The sequence below is a fragment of the Chlorocebus sabaeus genome, chromosome 28 (assembly GCF_047675955.1).
Source record: "Chlorocebus sabaeus isolate Y175 chromosome 28, mChlSab1.0.hap1, whole genome shotgun sequence".
NCBI lineage: Eukaryota > Metazoa > Chordata > Mammalia > Primates > Cercopithecidae > Chlorocebus > Chlorocebus sabaeus.
Window position 1 is genome coordinate 11,532,521 of NC_132931.1, and position 17,501 is coordinate 11,550,021.

General features: G+C 50.2%; 1 protein-coding gene across 1 annotated transcript; it reads right to left on the reverse strand.

The window, feature by feature from the left end:
* Window positions 1–3,156: 3,156 nt before the first annotated feature.
* Window positions 3,157–15,810, reverse strand: SERPINE1 (serpin family E member 1). Its single transcript, XM_037990449.2, has 9 exons — window positions 15,662–15,810; window positions 14,266–14,537; window positions 12,334–12,567; window positions 10,602–10,796; window positions 8,791–8,989; window positions 6,768–6,868; window positions 6,562–6,648; window positions 5,332–5,415; window positions 3,157–5,006 (listed from the first exon to the last, which is right to left on the reverse strand). Exons 2-9 carry the CDS (start codon window positions 14,534–14,536, stop codon window positions 4,969–4,971), a joined length of 1,209 nt encoding a protein of 402 aa, XP_037846377.2. The 5' UTR covers window position 14,537; window positions 15,662–15,810; the 3' UTR covers window positions 3,157–4,968.
* Between the last annotated feature and the right edge of the window lie 1,691 nt (window positions 15,811–17,501).

The following is a 17,501-nucleotide window of genomic DNA, read 5'->3' on the forward strand; positions in this document are numbered from 1 at the left end:
GGCAGCACTTTTCTTTTCTTTCTTTCTTTCTTTTTTTTTTTTTTTTTTTTTTTTTTTTTTTTTTGAGCCAGGGTCTTGCTCTGTCACCCCAGACTGGAGTGTAGTGGCATGATCTTGGCTCACTGCAACCTCGACCTCCCTGGCTCAGACGATCCTCCCATCTCAGCCTCCAGAGTAGCTGGGACTACTGGCTCCCGCCACCACACCAGGCTCATTTTTGTATTTTTCTGTGGAGACAAGGTTTCGCCGTGTTGCCCAGGCTGGTCTCGAACTCCTGGACTCAAGTGATTCACTTGCCTTGGGCTTCCAAAGTGCTGGAATTACAGGCATGAGCCACCACCCAGCCAGCACCTTTATACTCCACCACATCTGAGCCCTTCTTTTCTCTCTTTCTTTGTTTCTTTCTTTCTCTTCTGACCTCAGGTGATCCACCCACCTTGGCCTCCTAAAGTGCTGGGATTACAGACCTGAGTCACCGTGCCTGGCCACTTGCTACTATTATTTCAACAAACCTTACTTGAGAAACCACCTAAAAAAATGATTTCAAAAACCGATAGTGTCTCCTTGACAAATTTCCTTTGATAGAATATTTTTACCATCAAGGGATTTACAACATTCATACTCTTTGCCCACACATGAGCAGATAAATAATTCCACTATTTAAGGTTTACAAGAAATCTACAATAACGGTGGCTGGAGGCAGATCTTGTTAATTTCTTATCCCTAAAGAATAGCAGGCCAGGCATGGTGGCCCAGCACTTTGTAATCACAGCATTTTGGGAGGCCGAGACAGGTGGATTGCTTGAGCCTAGGAATTTGAGAGCAGCCCAGGCAACACAGTGAGACACCATCTCTACAAAAAATGCAAAGATTAGCAGGGCTTGGCGGTGCACACCTGTGGTCCCAGCTACTCGGGACGCTGAGGTGCAAGGATGGCTTGGGCCCAGGAGATGGAGGCAGTAATAAGCTGAGATTGTGCCACTGCGCTTTTGCCTCAGCAACAAAGCAAGACCCTGTCTTAAAAGGAAAAACAAAACAAAACAAAACAATAGAGAAGGGAAGACAAACTTAGAACAGGCAAGGAACAGGGCCAGGCAAAGTCAAACAGGGCTGGGCAGGTGAGTCTACATCATTTTTATCCTCACAATAGCTGACAGTCTGTTACATGGGGCATTTCCTGGAACAAGCCTCCTCTGTGGTGAGGGGGCTTTTTGAAGAACTCTTTTTCCTCTAGAGCCATCTCAGCATGGGCGGGCAGTTTTTGAACTGTATACTGCAGAGTTGGGGCTAATTTGTTCCGCTTTTTGAAGCATTTTGTGCAAAAAGAGGCTGTTTAGCTTTCCAAGCAAATCTGTTACAGATGGGTAACTTTTCAGCCACTAGCCTAGGGCCTGGAATTAGTCATATTTACAGGGTATAAGGAGGTTGAAAGATATACCTGGGCCAAGCTGGGCATGGTGGCTCACACCTGTGATCCCAGCAATTTGGGGGGCTGAGGCAGGAGGATTGTTTGAACTCAGAAGTTCAAAACATGGTGAAACCCCGTTTCTACAAAAAAAAAAAAAAAATGTTTAAAAAGCAATAGAAACGAGCTGGGTGTTCAGAGGGTCACATCTCTGAATCCTATCTTCAGGGTTCTGGAGTTAGACAGTATACAAGTTCGACAGATGGTTATTGGTCTTTTTTCAGTTAAAAAAATTATTTTTGAATATTTGAACAGAAACTAATGGAGGGAAGTGTGCCTCTGCCAAGAGCCTTCAAGATGCTGCAGGAAGATAATAAAAGACTTTTCAGGAAGCCATTTTCAGGAAGATGCTAGAGTATATATAACAAGAGAGCCTTGTTTTCAAGAAACCTGATACCTTGATGGGTTTGGGGAGGGTAAGACACACACAGGCAAAGCTAAAGAACACTCGACAATCCAAGCACTGTTACAGACCAGGGAGAAGAAAACTCAGTGTCAAGTTGGGAGTGATGATGTTTTCATCCCCTTCCTTCCCTCCCTCCCCCCTCTCCCCTCCCTCCCTCCCTCCCTCCCTCCTTTCTTTCTTTCCTTCTTTCTTTTTCTTTTTTTCTTTCTTTCTTTCTTTTTCTTTCTTTCTTTCTTTCTTTCTTTCTTTCTTTCTTTCTTTCTTTCTTTCTTTCTTTCTCTCTCTCTCTTTCTTTCTTTCTTTCTTTCTTTCCCTCCCACCCACCCTCCCTCCCTCTTTCTTTCTTTCTTTCTTTCTTTCTTTCTTTCTTTCTTTCTTTCTTTCTTCTCTCTCTTTCTCTTTATCTTTCTCTTTCTTTCTTTTCTTAGAGGAAGGGTCTCACTTTGTTGTCCAGGCTGGTCTGAAACTCCTGGCCTCAAGTAATCCTCCTGCCCCAGCCTCCCAAAGTCCTGGGATTACAGGTGTGGGCCACTGCTCCGGGCCTGATAGTAATGATATTGGTTGGATCCATGGGAAGTGCTAGGTGGAGGAACTGGAACTTGAGCTGGGTTTGAAGAATGGGGAGTGGGAAGCATTTGGTGCTGGAAGGAAGTGGCATGAACAGAGTTGGGAGCCCACAGGGATGGTGACTTATGAGCAGGTCCATCTGGATAAGTGGAAAGTTTATGGCAGGGGAGCATTTTTTTCCTTTTTGAAGATGATTCCCAGGGGCAGAGAATCAACGTATCCTTGGGGCTTGTGGTAGAGCTGAGGTGACCATTTCATGGACACCCCCATATTGGGTCAACCTGGATGTAGGAAGTTCCCTTCCACCCATAAGGTCTATGGACCAACAGGATTTTGATTTCTGGGTTTGTTGTTGTTGTTATTGTTTGTTTTTTCAGAGGGAGTCTCGCTCTGTCACCCAGCCTGGAGTTCAGTGGCGCAATCTCGGCTCACTGCAACCTCTGCCTCCTGGCTTCAAGTGATTCTCTTGCCTCAGCATCCTGAGTAGCTGGGATTACAGGCACATGCCACCACGCCCAGCTAATTTTTGTATTTTTAGTAGAGACGGGGTTTCACCATGTTGTCCAGGTTGGTCTCAGACTCCTGACCTCAGGTGATCCACCCACCTCGGCTTCCCAAAGTGCTGGGATTACAGGCGTGAACCACAGCACCCGGCCTAGGCTTCTGATTTCTTGTATGGTGTGAAATGGAGAAGGTGAGGGCAGTGACTGTCCTGAAATATTTTTTATATTTATGTATTTTATTATTTTTTGAAACATTTTTACATGTTTATATATCAAAAGTGAAAAAGCATACAATTCAACACAATTCAATAGCATCTGACACCACCCCTGTGGATCCTGTATGTGGCTGACATCACTATCCAGTGCAAAATCAAAAAAGAAAGAAAGAAAGAAAAACCCCAAAGAAAGAGGATTTTTCATTGGAGAACATGGTGGGCTGATTAGGCTTCTATTAGATTACATTCATTTCACATCTATGTGCAATTCTCCCATAAATTGGTCTTTAAAATATATACATATATATTTAAAGATATTAAAAATATATATTTAAATATATTTAAAATATATATTTTTAAAGAGACAGGGCCTTTGGTATGTTGCCCAGGCTGGTCTTGAACTCCTGGGCTCAAGTGATCCTCCCGCCTTGGCCTCCCAAAGTGCATTACATCCGTCTTTGTGCCCTACCCTCTGGCTGGTAGGTTTTCAGAAAGATTATCTAAGGTAGTTGAATCCGAGCTGCCTGTCTCTCTCACCCACCCCCCCTCACGTGTCCACTGCTCACACACAGCAGCCGGAAATGACACATTGAAGTGAGTCACCAATGCGGCTGTGAGTCACCCTGTAATTGGGGAAAGTTCTGTCCTGGTAGGTCATGCAGCCCCTTGAATTTCTGCTCCTAAATCTATTGAACACATTGGAAACCACTCTGTCCTCATCTGAGTCTCTCTCCCCCACTCCGTCCTTTCGGTCCCCTGAAGGAGGCTGAAATTGAATGGTCAATTTCCATCAAGGGGAGAAAGACGAGGACAAGAGGGGCGCGAGGGGCTCGGGTGGCCACAAGGTGGCAGTGTGGGCTCCATCACGCTGGATGTCCCGAGGGGTGTGTACCAGTCAAGTGGCCGGACTTCCTGAGATACGGTGACACAGACCAGAAAGAAACACTAGGAGCAAGTTTACATAATGTTATTTTCCTTAATAGTTCTCTTTCTCTCTAACAAGCACACAAGGGCAAGGATATGATAAATATTCAGGTACACCCCTCCCCACCAAGAGCTTGGGGGGTGAAGAGCTGGGCACACATCTGACCTTTCTTCCTCTATTCCTATAAAAATAAAAGGAAGCAGAAATCTGCTTCAATGAGTAAACAAGTCACCTACACTCCAAAATAACCCATGCACACTGTTTCTGGGGAGGGAGACAGCCAGGCCAGGAGGGTTGGGTCACGTGATGGGGGATAGTCACTCTGCCATGTGCAGCACCCCTGTACTGGGGAGGGGTGGCCAGTGCCAGAATGGACTCTGAGATGAAAGGGTGCTTCTTCCATTGGCCTTTGGCCTGTCCCCAGCCTCCTCCACGGTGGCAGACAGTACAAGAGTTACGGCAATGTGACTGGAACAGAAATAGTTTCTACTAGGCACACAAAAGCTCCTGTAAGCCCCGTAGTTCCGTCCTGCAAAAGGCCTCAGTGGGAACCAGGTCTGCAGACCCGAGTGGGCAGAGAGACAGGCGGAAGCAGGTGCCCCAGATGGTCCCACAGTCGTCACCGTCTGGTTTGGAGACCTTAAGGGAGTTGTGCTTCAAACTTCTCTCCCAGGGTTCCAGGTGGAGACTAGGGATTTTGACCTAAATGTCCTCCAAGGAGAGGCCGAGCTCTTGGAGACAGATCTGGGTTACCATCTTTTAACAAAAGGCAAATGTCTTCTCTTCCTCCAGAAAGAGTCATTAACACTAAAATTCTTTTCTTTGGAGTTTCTTCTTTCCCGATGCATCTCCAGTTTTGTCCCAGATGAAGGTGTCTTTCCCCAGGGTCAGGGTTCCATCACTTGGCCCATGAAAAGGACTGTTCCTGAGGATGAAAGAACCGTGGGAGTTGAGAAGCGGAAGGAGTGGGACAGCTCATCAGGCTGGATGTGGGTGGAAGGACTGAGATCTGGGCAGATGAGTGAGCTGTCTGGAGTCTCAGCTGCCTGAGTGACAGAGCAGGGATGGTGGCCCGGCACTGTCTGTGGGTGATAGAAGGTGGCCTCCTCTTGGGACAGGAAGCAGGGTAGGGTTATGGATTCCCTGCCCAGAGCCCTCTCGGGGTAGAGAGATGTCTGCATCTGTCGGGACTAGTTCCTGAGAGAAAGAATGGGTGGGAGGATGTGGAACATGATGGGTTCCAGGCTCACCTGTGGGGTTGTGCCGGACCACAAAGAGGAAAGGTCTGTCCATGATGATCTCCTCAGGGGCCATCCGGGCTGAGACTATGACAGCTGCAAGAGAAGGGACAATGCCTTAGAACAGAGGGATGCTGGCACTGGCACCCCCCACCCTTTTTCTTAGAGACAGGGTCTCCCTCTGTTGCCCAGGCTGGAGTGCAGTGGTGCCTTCATGGCTCACCACAGCCTCGAACTCCTGGGCTCAAGTGATCCTCCCACCTCAGTCTCCCAAGTAGCTGGGGCTACAGGTGCATGCCACCATGCCTGGCTAAATTTTTTCTAATTTTTATAGAGACAGCATCTCCTTATGCTGCCCAGGCTGGTCTCAAATGCCTGGGCTTAAGTGATCCTCCTGCCTCAGCCTCCCAAAGTGCTGGGATTACAGGTGTGAGCCACTGAGCCCAGCTGGAAGTTGTTTTCCTGAATATGAACCTTAAAAGTTTAGGGATATCCTCTGAGACCTGGTTTCCTCCAGGAGCTTGGTAGCAATGGATCAGCTCTTCCCTTACACACATTTATCTAAATCCTTTAAGGGCTTATTGATAAGCTCTTTCTTTTCTTTTCTCTTTCTCTCTCTCTCTCTGTCTCTCTCTCTCTCTCTCCCCCTCTTTTCTTCAGACTTGCGTTCTATTGCCCAGTCTGGAGTGCAGCAGCGTGATATCAGCTCACTGCAACCTCTGCCTCCTGGATTCAAGTGATTCTTCTGCCTCCGCCTCCCGAGTAGCTGGGACCACAGACACACGCCACCAGGCCTGGCTAATTTTTGTATTTTTAGTAGAGACAGGGTTTTGCCATGTTGGCCAGGCTGGTCTCGAATTCCTGACCTCAAGTGATCCACCCGCCTTGGTCCCCCAAAGTGCTGGGATTACAGATGTGAGCCACCACGCCCAGCCTGATAAGCACATTTCTTAAGTTTACTTCCCACTGTGGGAACAACTTGGGTTTTCCTTTAGGAGGCCTTTTCACAGTCAGGGAACTTAGGAGCCATCAGGTGAGGAAACAGGGTTCCATGGTCCCAAGCCCGTTTTCCAGGCTGAGAAACAGGTGGGGAACGGGTGATGGCTAAGCACAGACAGAGCTGCTCTGTGCAGAGAGGTCTGTGTGGAGAGGGATGCGGGTCCTTCCTGGGTCTGGGGACCAGTTATCCTGAGGGGTGATGGAGGCGACAGGCCCATGGAGCCTCACCTGAGCCAGACTCACCTGTGGATGAGGAGGCCACCGTGCCACTCTCGTTCACCTCGATCTTCACTTTCTGCAGCGCTTGCGCAACGTGGAGAGGCTCTTGGTCTGAAACAGATGTGGATACAGGATTAGATCAGCTGCCACTCTCAAGGAGAGGTTGCTTTTTCCTCTTAGGGGCCCCCGCACTCCACTGGGGTAAGAAAAAGCAAAGAAGGTCCTCTTACTTGAAAGACTCGTGAAGTCCGCCTGAAATTGTCTGAACATGTCGGTCATTCCCAGGTTCTCTAGGGGCTTCCTGAGGTCAACTTCAGTCTCCAGGGAGAACCTGTGGATAGCAGTAAGAGGCTGCTCAAGCCGGGGTCCCCTTTGACTGGCAGCCTGCACCTTTCCCCATCCCCTACCAGGTGTCCCCCAAATCAAGTGGCCAGAATAGGAATGGAGGTGAAGTTTGGAGAGGGAGGCCTGGTCCTCTCCCTTTTCTTCCCTTCCCTCCCTCCCTCCCTCCCTTCCTTCCTTCCTCTCCCTTTCCTTTCCTGTCCTGTCCTGTCCTGTCCTGTCCTGTCCTTTCCTTTCCTTTTCTTTCTTTCCTTCCTTTTTTTCTTTTCTTTTCTTTTCTTTTTTTTTTTTTTTTGAGATGGAGTCTTGTTCTGTCACCCAGGCTGGAGTGCAGTGGCGCGATCTCGGCTCACTGCAAGCTCCGCTGCCTCCCGGGTTCACGCCATTCTCCTGCCTCAGCCTCCCGAGAAGCTGGGACTACAGGAGCCCACCACCACACCCGGCTAATTTTTTTGTATTTTTAGTAGAGACAGGGTTTCACCATGTTCGCCAGGATGGTCTCGATCTCCTGACCTCGTGATCCACCCGCCTCAGCCTCCCAAAGTGCTGGAATTACAGGCGTGAGCCACAGCGCCCGGCCTTCTTTTTTTTTTTTTTTTTTTTTTTGAAACAGAGTCTTGCTCTGTCCCCCAGGCTGGAGTGCAGTGGTGTGATCTCAGCTCATTGCAGCCTCTGCCTCCCGGGTTCAAGCAATTCTCGTGTCTCAGCCTCCCGAGTAGCTGGGCTCATAGGCGCTTGCCACCATGGCTGGCTAATTTTTGTATTTTTAGTAGAGACAGGGTTTCACCCTGTTGGCCAGGCTGGTCTTGAACTCCTGGCCTCAAGTGATCCACCCATCTTGGCCTCCCCAAATGCTGAGATTACAGGCATGAGCCACAGCACCCAGCCGGCCTCATTCTTTTTCTAAAGCTGTTTACAAAGTCCTCCTTATTGCTGGAAATCCTAATATTCATGAACATTCTTCTGCAATCTCCCCACCCCCTCCCACCTATGACTAATTACTTTCCTCAAATAAGACAGTAGTTTCAGCACAATTTTATTCAGCCTGGCTGGGGCGGGGGAAGCTAAGGGCAAATTCTCCTGCAAGGATGTTGGAACAAAAATCTGTTCTGCAGATTGTGTTTCTGAGAGCTAACCCTGAAGAGGACTCAAGCAGGGGGCCTTTGAGCACTCTCTGCTTCTCACTAGGGCACGACTAATTACCTCGATTTTTATGAGCCAGGGGGGGGGGCGGGGAGGAAAAGAGGAAGAGAGAGAGAGGATGCAAGTGAGAGCATGCACCAGCTAACCAACTACATTCTGTTCTTTCCCCAAGCCTGGCATTGTAGCATCTGGAAATTTGGGATGAGCGTGGTGGGAGGCTTCCCTATAATTCTGGAGTTCCCCAGGCCCAGCCTTCTTCTGCAGAAGGATTTCGAAAAATCTCTTTGCTTCCTTCTGCAGAAGGATTTCGAAAAATCTGCTTTCTTGGAACCCCAGCTAGAAGCTGCGCTTTGAGCTGCTCTGTCCTTGGAAGTGATTTCTTTTGTCTGGATGTTGACTTGAAAGGGTGGGGGATGGGAGTGCTGGTGGGGTGAGACCTTAAGTCGATGTGGACTGATTGGGCCCCCACCTCCCTCATTTCTCTGGCTCTCCTTTGGGGGCTTTTGTTGAGTATTCTGGGGGGATAGTCAATGTGGAGGTGTGGTCGGGAAGAGCTGTCCCCTGCCCTCCAGCAGAAACAGGGGGAGGGATGATTACATGACTCCTAATCAAACCCAGGCCACAGTTTCCCATCAGCCTCCCACACATGCATGTCCCTGCCCTGCAAACGTCACAGATCGGGGAAATTCAACCTGGGGGGCAGCGACTTTGGGGAGCCTGGAGAGAGGGGTGGGTGGGTGGGTGGGAGAGATAGCGGTTGTGACTTACTTGGGCAGAACCAGGAGGCGGGGCAGCCTGGTCATGTTGCCTTTCCAGTGGCTGATGAGCTGGGCACTCAGAATGTTGGTGAGGGCAGAGAGAGGCACCTGCTTTTCATAAGGGGCAGCAATGAACATGCTGAGGGTGTTCCCGTGGTAGGGCAGTTCCAGGATGTCATAGTAATGGCCATTGGGCGTGGTGAACTCGGCTGTGAAGACACCAAGATGGCTTGTTGGAAAGGGCTCCAGCTCTCGCTGATGGCAACCCAGCACTGGATTTTCACCTAGTTCTCCTGGCTTCTCCGCTTTTTCTGGAAGCCAGGCTCTCTCTCCCTCTTGGCTTTTGGAGATCCCCTGTTCACTGCTCCCCTATTCAGTATTTTAATTTCTATTGCCCTTCTCTTCTGCCAATTCAGTATCTTCTAGTTTCTCTCTCTGTGTGTGTGTGTGTGTGTGTGTCTGTAAGAAACAGGGTCTCACTCTGTCACACAGACTGGAGTGTGGTGCAGTGGTGCAATCATAGCTCACTGCAGCCTCTGAATCCTGGTTCAAATGCTCCTCCCACCTCAGCTTCTGTTTTTTGTTTGTTTGTTTGTTTGTTTTGAGGAGTCTCACTCTGTCACCCAGGCTGGAGTGCAATGGTGCAATCTCAGCTCACTGCAACCTCCCCCTCCCCGGTTCAATCGATTCTCCCACCTCAGCCTCCCGAGTAGCTGGGATTACAGGCACCTGCCATCATGCCCAGCTAATTTTTGTATTTTTGTAGAGATGGGGGTTCACCATGTTGGCCAGGCTGGTCTTGAACTCCTGACCTCAGGTCATCCACCCGCCTGGACCTCCCAAAGTGCTGGGAATGCAGGCGCGAGCCAACGCGCCTGGCCTCACCTCAGCTTCTTGAGTAGATTACAGATACATGTCACCAAGCCTGGCTAATTAAAAAAAATTTTTTTGTAGAGGCAGGGTCTTGCTATGTTGCCCAGGCTGGTCTTCAACTTCTGGCCTCAAGCAATCCCTCTTCTCAGCCTCCCAAAGTGCTGGGATTATAGGCGTGAGCCACCGTGCCAGGCCTTCTCTGTCTCTTTTGGCCTTCCTTCACTTCCATTTTCCTCACACCCAGCCACCAATTCATCCCAGTCCTCATCCTTTTTTTTTATTTTATTTTAATTTTTTTTGAGACGGAGTTTCACTCTTTCGCCCAGGCTGGGGTGAAGTGGCTCAATTTTGTTCGGCTCACTGTAACCCCCACCTCCCAAGCTCAAGTGATTCTCCTGCCTTAGCCTCCTGAGTAGCTGGGATTACAGGCACGTGCCACCACGCCTGGCTAATTTTTGCATTTTTAGTAGAGACGGGGTTTCACCGTGTTGGCCAGGTTGGTCTCAAACTCCTGACCTCAGGTGATCCACCCGTTTTGGCCTCCCAAAGTGCTGGGATTACAGGCATGAGCCACCGCACCTGGAGTCCTCATCCTCTTAACCTCAACTCCCCCAGCAGGATTTCTCATCCCCAGGTAGTCACACCAGCAACACATGAAGAGGAGACCCTGGAGTCAGGTGGACAAATGTGGCCCTGAGGGAATTTCTGGATTTCAGCTTCATCCTTCATGGGATAAACCTCTTGTCTTCTGTTCCCATTATCCTGATGTCTCCTGCTTGGGGAATCTTTGTCAAAGCTGGAGTATATTCTAGGGTCTCTCCTCCCTTAAAGGGGAGCATTCCCTGTGGTCTTCCTCCCTCGGAGGGTGACAATTTGGGCATCCCTTGGGATACCCCAGGAATGAGATGTAGTTGCTGTGGGCTGTGGGGAAGGGGCTCTTGGACTTACTGTAGTTGAACTTGTTGGTCTGAGCCATCATGGGCACAGAGACAGTGCTGCCATCTGATTTGTGGAAGAGGCGGCGGTGGGTGCTGGAGTCGGGGAAGGGAGTCTTCCAGTGGCCGTTGAAGTAGAGGGCATTCACCAGCACCAGCCGTGTCAGCTGGTCCACAGCTCCTTTCCCAAGCAAGTCACTGATCATCCCTGTGGGAAAACCAACGATCAGGAAGATCAGGAAGTTAGACAGCTTTTTTTGTTGTTGTTGTTTTGAGATGGAGTCTCGCTCTGTCGCCAGGCTGGAGTGCAGTGGCGCGATCTTGGCTCACCGCAACCTCCGTCTCCTGGGTTCAAGTGATTCTCCTGCCTCAGCCTACTGAATAACTGGGATTACGTGCACCCGCCACCATGCCTGGCTAATTTTTGTATTTTTAGTAGAGATGGGGTTTCATCATGTTGGTCAGGCTGGTCTCAAACTCCTGACCTCATGATCCACCTGCCTCGGCCTCCCAAAGTGCTGGGATTACAGGTGTGAGCCACCACGCCCGGCTGAAGTTAGACAAATTATTATTATTTTTTGTTGTTTGAGACGGAGTCTTGCACTCTCACCCAGGCTGGAATGCAATGGTGCGATCTTGGCTCACTGCAAGCTCCGCCTCCCGGGTTCATGCCATTCCCCTGCCTCAGCCTCCCGAGTAGCTGCAACTACAGGCGCCCACCACCACACCCAGCTAATTTTTTGTATTTTTTATTAGAGATGGGGTTTCACCGTGTTAGCCAGGATGGTCTCAATCTCATGACCTTATGATCCGCCCACCTCGGCCACCCAAAGTGCTGGGATTACAGGCGTGAGCCACCGCGCCCGGCCTAGACAAAATTTTCAAGCCTTTTAGATGTTTCCCAGAGTTCACAGTCCTCAACTGGATGTATATCAAAGGGCTGCAGTCAGGGGTTTAAATGAACCCGTCTAGTTCCTTTTTTTTTTTTGGAGACAAAGTCTTGCTCTGTCACCCAGGCTGGAGTGCAGTGGCACGATCTCAGCTCACTGCAGCCTCCGCCTCCCGGGTTCAAGTGATTCTTGAGCCTCATCCTCCTGAGCAGCTGGGATTATAGGCAGGTGCCAACACACCTGGCTAATTTTTTGTATTTTTGATAGAGACAGGGTTTCACTATGTTGGCCAGGCTGGTCTCGAACTCCTGTGCTCAGGCAATCTGCCCGCCCCGGCCTCCCAAAATGCTAGGATTAGAGGTGTGAGCCACCATGCCCAGCCTAAGATTTGGTTCTTAAAGCATCCAGCCCTCTGTCCATAGAGAAGAGAATGCTGAAAAGGAGCGTTGTTTAGGATATGTGGGTTTGGTTTTTGTTTGTTTTTTTAGAGATGAGGTCTTGTTCTGCACTCCCAGGCTGGAGTGCAGTGTTGCAAACATAGCTTACTTAATGCAGCCTTGAACTCCAGGACTCAAGTGATCCTCCCACCTCAGCCTCCCAAGTGGCTGGGACTACAGGTGTGTACCATCATGCCCGGCTGGTTTTTAAATTTTTTGTAGAGATGGGGTCTTGTTATGTTGGCCAGGCTAGTCTCAAACTCCAGACCTCAAGCCATCCTCTCGCCTAGACCTCCCAAAGTGTTGGGCTGGGATTACAGGTGTAAACTACTGCACCCAACTGGGATATATGAATTTGTTTCCAAATTCCCTTTCTCTTGAGGCCCGGGGAACTGGCTTCCTTTCCCTGCCTGCTCACCTTTTGTGTGTGTTTTCACCCAGTCGTTGATGATGAATCTGGCTCTCTCCGCCTCTGAAAAGTCCACTTGCTTGACTGTACTCCGGAACAGCCTGAAGAAGTGGGGCATGAAGCCCTGGACCAGCTTCAGATCCCGCTGGACGAAGATCGCGTCTGTGGTGCTGATCTCATCCTTGTTCCACGGCCCCAAGAGCTCCTTGTACAGATGCCGGAGGGCGGGAGCCATGCCCTTGTCTGCGCAGGGGCAGAGAGGAGAGGACAAGTCAGGCTCGTGCTGAATCGAGGGTTCCCAGCCGAGCCCACTTCCTCCACAAGAGGCTCCACCCTGATGAATGGGGGCTACCATGCTTTCCCAGGGCTCTCTGGAGGGAGATTTCATTCCAGGACAAAATCTCTTTTCTGTATCTCTTCCTTTCTTCAAACGTCTCAGATCCCAACCCTCTCTTTGGGCTAGAATATTCTTCTCTGTTCTTAAGTTATGAACCCTAAATATTTTCTTCCTGATTTTTTTCTTTTTCTTTTTTTTTTTTTTTGAGATGGAGTTTTGCTCTTGCCTCCCAGGCTGGAGTGCAATGACGTGATCTCAGCTCACTGCAACCTCCACCTCCTGGATGAACCCTAAATATTTTCTTTCTTCTTTTTTTTTTTCCTAGACAGGGCCTCCCTTTGTTGTCCAGGCTGAAGTGCAGTGGTGCAGTCATAGCTCACTGCAGCCTCCAGTTCCTGGGCTCAAGCCATCCTCCCACCTCAGCCTCCTAAGTAGCTGGGACTACAGGTGTGTGCCACCACATCTGGCTAATTTTTAAATTTTTTGTAGAGGCAGGGGTCTCACTGTTGCTCAGTCTGGTCTCAAACTTCTGGCCTCAAGTGATCTTCCTGCTTCAACCTTCCAAAATGCTGAGATTACAGTCATAAGCCACCTTGCCTGACCTTACTTTTTTTCTTTTCTTTTTTTTTTTGTTTTTGTTTTTTTTTGAGACAGAGTCTCACTCTGTCACCCAGGCTGGAGTGCAGTGGTGCGATATCAGCTCACCGCAACCTCCACCTCCCGAGTTCAAGCGATTCTTGTGCCTCAACTTCCTGAGTAACTGGCATTACAGGTGTACACCATCACATCGGACTAATTTTTATATTTTTAGTAGATACGTGGTTTCACCGTATTGCCCAGGCTGGCCTCGAACTCCTAGCCTCAAGTGATCCTCCTGCCTCAACCTCCCAAAGTGCTGAGATTACAGATACGAGGCACTATGACTGGCCTTAGATTTTTTTTTCTTATAGTGATGGCTGTGCTAAGCATTTCACAAGTGTAATTCCATGAATTCTTTTTTTTTTTTTTTTTTTTTTTTTTGAGATAGAGTCTCGCTCTATTGCTCAGGCCGGAGTGCAGTGGCACGGTCTCGGCTCACTGCAAGGTCCACCTCCCAGGTTCACGCCATTCTCCTGCCTCAGCCTCCCGAGTAGCTGGGACTACAGGCGCTCGCCACCACGCCCGGCTAATTTTTTTGTATTTTTAGTAGACACGGGGTTTCACCATGTTAGCCAGGATGGTCTCAATCTCCTGACCTCCTGATCCGCCTGCCTCAGCCTCTCAAAATGCTGAGATTACAGGCGTGAGCCACCGCGCCCGGCCCATGAATTCTTTAGGACAGCCCTATGTGGTTGGTATTTTTATGATCCTCATTTTATAGATGGGCAAACTGAGGCTTAATGAGGTTAAGATCATGCGGTGGTGAATAAGCGGTAAATCCACTGGCCAGACACCCTTGGCGATTCAAGGGTCCAGTGACTTGGGGTGTAGTGGGAAGAAGATGGGGTGACCCCTGCAGCACAGCTGTACGGGGCTTGGCTCGGCTAAGCCAGAGCCAGCCTTTCCTTGGCTTCTGGTTGGTCTATTTTGCATGCCTCCACCTCCCCCAGTGTCCCGTGGCTCACCATCAATCTTGAATCCCATGGCCGCTTGGATCTGCTGCCGGGTTTCTCCTCCCGTTGTCAGCTGGAGCATGGCCAACACCGAGGCCACCCCATAGGGTGAGAAAACCACGTTGCGGTCTTTGGAGGCCTGCGCCACCTGCTGAAACACCCTAACCCCGAAGTCTGAGGCCAGGTGGGCCACGTAGGATGGGGGATGGTGCACGGTGGACCCTTCACCAAAGACGAAGGCCAGGCCCAGGACTAGGCAGGCGAGGGCTGGAGACATCTGCATCCTAGAGCAATGGAAAGAGGGCTGGTGAAGGAATCTTTCTGGAAGACAGGCAGGAGGGGAGGGGAGCTGGCCAGCTGTGGGCCCTGCTCTTCTTGTTTCCTGCAAGCAGGTGGTGGGTGAACACTAGGGCAAGGTGCAGGAACAGACCATGACACATTCAGATTCTTAGCCCGTCCCACTCCATCTCACTCAGACGGACTTATCCCCGGGCAGTGGCAGTGAGTCTTTGGCCATCTTGCCCTACGGGAATCTTGGAATCCAGTCCATCTGCCTTCTCTCTGTGTCCCGCTGCCTTTGCAGCAGAGGGGGGATTTAGCCCGGGCTCAATTATCAATTATCACAACATCTTTGATTTGCATGAGCCTTTACATTTGCTTTCTTTTCCTTCCTTCCTTCCTTCCTTCCTTCCTTCCTTCCTTCCTTCCTTCCTTCCTTCTCTCTCTTTCTTTCCTTCCTCTTTCTCTTTCTCTCTCTTTCTCTCTTTCTTCCTTCCTTCCTTCCTTCCATTCATTTTTTGAGACAGAGTCTTGCTCCGTCATCCAGGCTGGGTGCAATGGCTCAATCTTGGCTCACTGCAGCCTCTGCCTCCTTGGCTCAAGCAATCCTCCCACCTCAGCCTCCCAAGTAGCTGGGAATACAGGCACACCAGCACGCCCAGCTAATTTTTGTATTTTTTTTTGGGAGAACAGGGTTTTGCCATGTTGCCCAGGCTGGTCTCAAACTCCTGGGCTCAAGTTATCTGCCTGCCTCAGCCTCACAAAGTCCTGCGATTACAGGCATGAGCCACAGTGCCTGGCCTTAATTCTCTTATAATGCTTTCCCAGTGATTGTTTCATTCAAGTTAAGAGGTATGAGGTGGGAAATGGGTAAGTGTCTTGATGCAGAGGGACCGAGAGAGTCAAGGTTCTTGTTTCTGGGTGATGGGGTTGTTGGTGGGGCCTGACCATCCTCCCTGCTCTCCTGCAATCACCCCAGGACAGGGTCGACTCAAGGCTGCAGGTCTGAGAAAAAGAAAATAGAGGAATAGCGGGGGATGATGGAGGGAGGGGACTCTGGGGAGGCAAGTTCTCTGCCTTACTTCTAAGCCCGAAGTAAGAGGTTGGAGGGAGTTTGCTTTTCTCCTACCTGAAGTTCTCAGAGGTGCTTTGCGATTGGCGATTCGACCTGCCCTGGCGGCGGCTGCTGAGTTGCAGGAATTCAGTGGCTGGAGGGGGGCGTGTGGCTCTTCTTGACAGCGCTCTTGGCCCTGCAGCCAGACACAGCTGTGCTCCTCCGTGGGCCGCTGCCTCCTTTTATACCAGATGTGGGCAGGAAATAGATGAACTCATACTCCAGCCCCACCCACTCGCTGGCTGTGGGAGTCCGTCTGAACAGCCAGCGGGGCCCCCTTCCCTCGACACCTCCCTCTCCGGGACTTGCTGAGGCATGTGTGTGTGTGTGTGTGCGTGCTGCTCTGTGTGTGTACGTGTGTAAGAGGGTTCAGGAACAATTAAGCAAACCCCAATAGCCTTGGCCTGAGGACCTCGCTTGACCCTTCTGCCCTCTGCCTGTGTCTGTCTCTCCCGGATGTCCTGCCAGGTTGACCGTCTGCCATACCGGGTGACCCAAAAAGCCCAGGACCCCTAGTGTTCAGCTTGGAGAAAAAAAACCAGCTCACGTTGCCTGCTTTTCCTTTGGAGAACCAGGTCACTGTGGAGTTATCAAAGATAACTTCCATCAAAATGTGGATGTTTTTCCCCCCGGGGCTGTCCACCCGGTGCCCCGGGCCACCTCCAGGAAACAGCGCCCCTCCCTCCTCCTGGGCCTAGCCCAGCAGCCACAGGGCATGCAGCCAGCCACGTGATTGTCTAGGTTTTGTCTGTCTAGGACTTTGGTCCAACAGAGGACTCTTGGTCTTTCCCTCATCCCCGCCATGTGCCCAGCCGCCTCCGGTGATACATGGCTGACTCCCCCACGTGTCCAGACTCTCTCTGTGCCCCTGAGGGCTCTCTTGTGTCAACAACCTTGTCTGGGGTTGGAGGTGTGCTGGGTGGGGCGGTGGTGGCTGAACGGGACCAGGGGTTGTTACCATGGTAAAGGCTTGGCAAGGAAACAGGAGACCAACGTGTAAGTTTCACTTCTTCGAGCTGCCCGCTAGGACTTGGGGCAGCTGGTCCTTTATCCTCTTCCTCCAGAAACAGACACGAGGGGAAGAGGGATAGAAGCAGAGTGTCAATTCACGGCGGGTTTGCAGGGTGTGCTTCTAGGGCAAGGGGGTGAGGGGAAGAAGAGTGACTGATAGATTCTGAGCAGCAGTGGTCCTCAACGTTTTTGGTACCAGGGACCGGTTTCATGGAAGACAATTTTTTCACAGACCAGGGTGGGATGCTTTCAGGATGATTCAAGTGCATTACATTTATTGTGTGCTTTATTTCTATTATTATTACATTGTAACATATATAATGAAATAATTCCACAATTCACCATCGTGTAGGATCAGTGGGACCCCTGAGCTTGTTTTCCTGCAACTAGACGGTCCAGCTGGGGTGATGGGAGACATGACAGATCATCAGGCATTCGATTCTCATAGGGAGCGTGCAACCTACATCCCTCACATGAACAGTTTAGAACAGGGTTCAAGCTCCTATGAGAATCTAATGCCGCCGCTGATCTGACAGGAGGCGGAGCTCAGGTGGTAATGCAAGCAATGGGGAGTGGCTGTAACTACAGATGAAATTTCACTCACCTGCCACTCACCTCCTGCTATGTAGCCTGGTTCCTAACAGGGCATTGACCAGTACCAGCCCCTGGCCCAGAGGTTGGGGACCTCTGCTGTAGAGGGTGGAAGCTGGCTAGCCGTGGGTGAGCGTGTAGGACTAGACTAGTGGATTTTCCTTTTTGGTTTTTTTTTTTTTTTTTTGAGATAGAGTCTTGTTTTGTTGCCCAGGCTGAGTGCAGTAGCACTATCTTGGCTCACTGCAATCTC

Coding starts and splice junctions, on each gene's coding strand:
- SERPINE1 (XM_037990449.2), bottom strand. CDS start 14,536: ATGCAGATGTCTCCAGCCCTCGCCTGCCTAGTCCTGGGCCTGGCCTTC. Junction 12,568..14,265: donor CATGGGATTCAAGATTGATG/GTGAGCCACGGG, acceptor GCCCCTGCGCAG/ACAAGGGCATGGCTCCCGCC. Junction 10,797..12,333: donor GGTGAAAACACACACAAAAG/GTGAGCAGGCAG, acceptor GTTTTCCCACAG/GGATGATCAGTGACTTGCTT.